Source organism: Corvus brachyrhynchos, unplaced genomic scaffold (assembly GCF_000691975.1).
Source record: "Corvus brachyrhynchos isolate BGI_N302 unplaced genomic scaffold, ASM69197v1 scaffold3764, whole genome shotgun sequence".
NCBI classification, from domain to species: Eukaryota; Metazoa; Chordata; class Aves; order Passeriformes; family Corvidae; genus Corvus; species Corvus brachyrhynchos.
The window spans coordinates 17,628-18,556 of NW_008237789.1; the positions used below are offsets into that span (position 1 = coordinate 17,628).

Here is a 929-nt window from a genome sequence, read left to right on the forward strand (position 1 = left end):
GGCCACACCGCTACCGCTGGTACTGGTGGCACTGGGAGCCACAGCCACGCCAGTACTGGTGATACTGGTGGCGCTGAGGACACTGGGGACCGCAGCAACGGTCGCACTGGGAGCACTGGTGACGCTGGGAGATGCAGCAGGGGTGCCTCCGGTCATACTGGGATGAGCAGGACTGGTCATACTGGTCACAGCGGGAGGAGCCAGACTGGTCACACTGGGACCAGCAGCACTGGTCACACTGGGACGAGCAGGACTGGTCACACTGGTCGCACTGGGATGAGCAGGACTGGTTGCATTGGTCATACTGGGAGGAGCTGGACTGGTCAAGCTGGTCATGCTAGGATGAGCAGGACTGGTCACACTGGTCATGCTGGGACGAGCAAGACTGGTCACACTGGGAGCAGCAGCGCTCGTCATACTGGTCGCACTGGGAGCAGCGGCACTGGTCACACTGGGATGAGCAGGACTGGTCGCACTGGTCATACTGGGACGAGCAGGGCTGGTCGCACTGGTCACACTGGTGACACTGGGAGCAGCAGCGCTGGTCGTACTGGGACGAGCAGGACTGGTCGCACTGGTCACACTGGGAGCAGCAGCGCTGGTCATACTGGGACGAACAGGACTAGTCGCATTGGCCACACTGGGAGCAGCAGCACTGGTCGCACTGGTCATACTGGGATGAGCAGCACTGGTCGCACTGATCACGCTGGTGGCACTGGTGACACTGGGAGCCACAGCGTTGGTCACGCTGCGTGTACTGGTGACACTGGCAGCAGGACTGGTCACACTGACAACAGGACCGGTGACGCTAGCTGCAGAACTGGTCATACTGGTGACACTGGGAGGAGCAGGTCCAGTCATACTGGTGACAGTGGAAGGAACAGGACTGGTCACGCTGGTCGTACTGGTCACGCTGGTCACACCGCTCA

At 61.1% G+C, this 929-nt stretch overlaps 1 protein-coding gene across 1 annotated transcript in view; it reads right to left on the bottom strand.

Annotated features, from left to right (window-relative positions):
- Nucleotides 1-923, bottom strand: part of LOC108446218 (signaling mucin HKR1-like) — a gene marked incomplete at its 3' end in the record, with an annotated part of 1,208 nt that extends 285 nt beyond the window's left edge. The window contains exon 1 of the mRNA XM_017732179.1: nt 1-923. Coding sequence (XP_017587668.1) covers nt 1-861 — 861 coding nt within the window.
- Nucleotides 924-929: the final 6 nt, after the last annotated feature.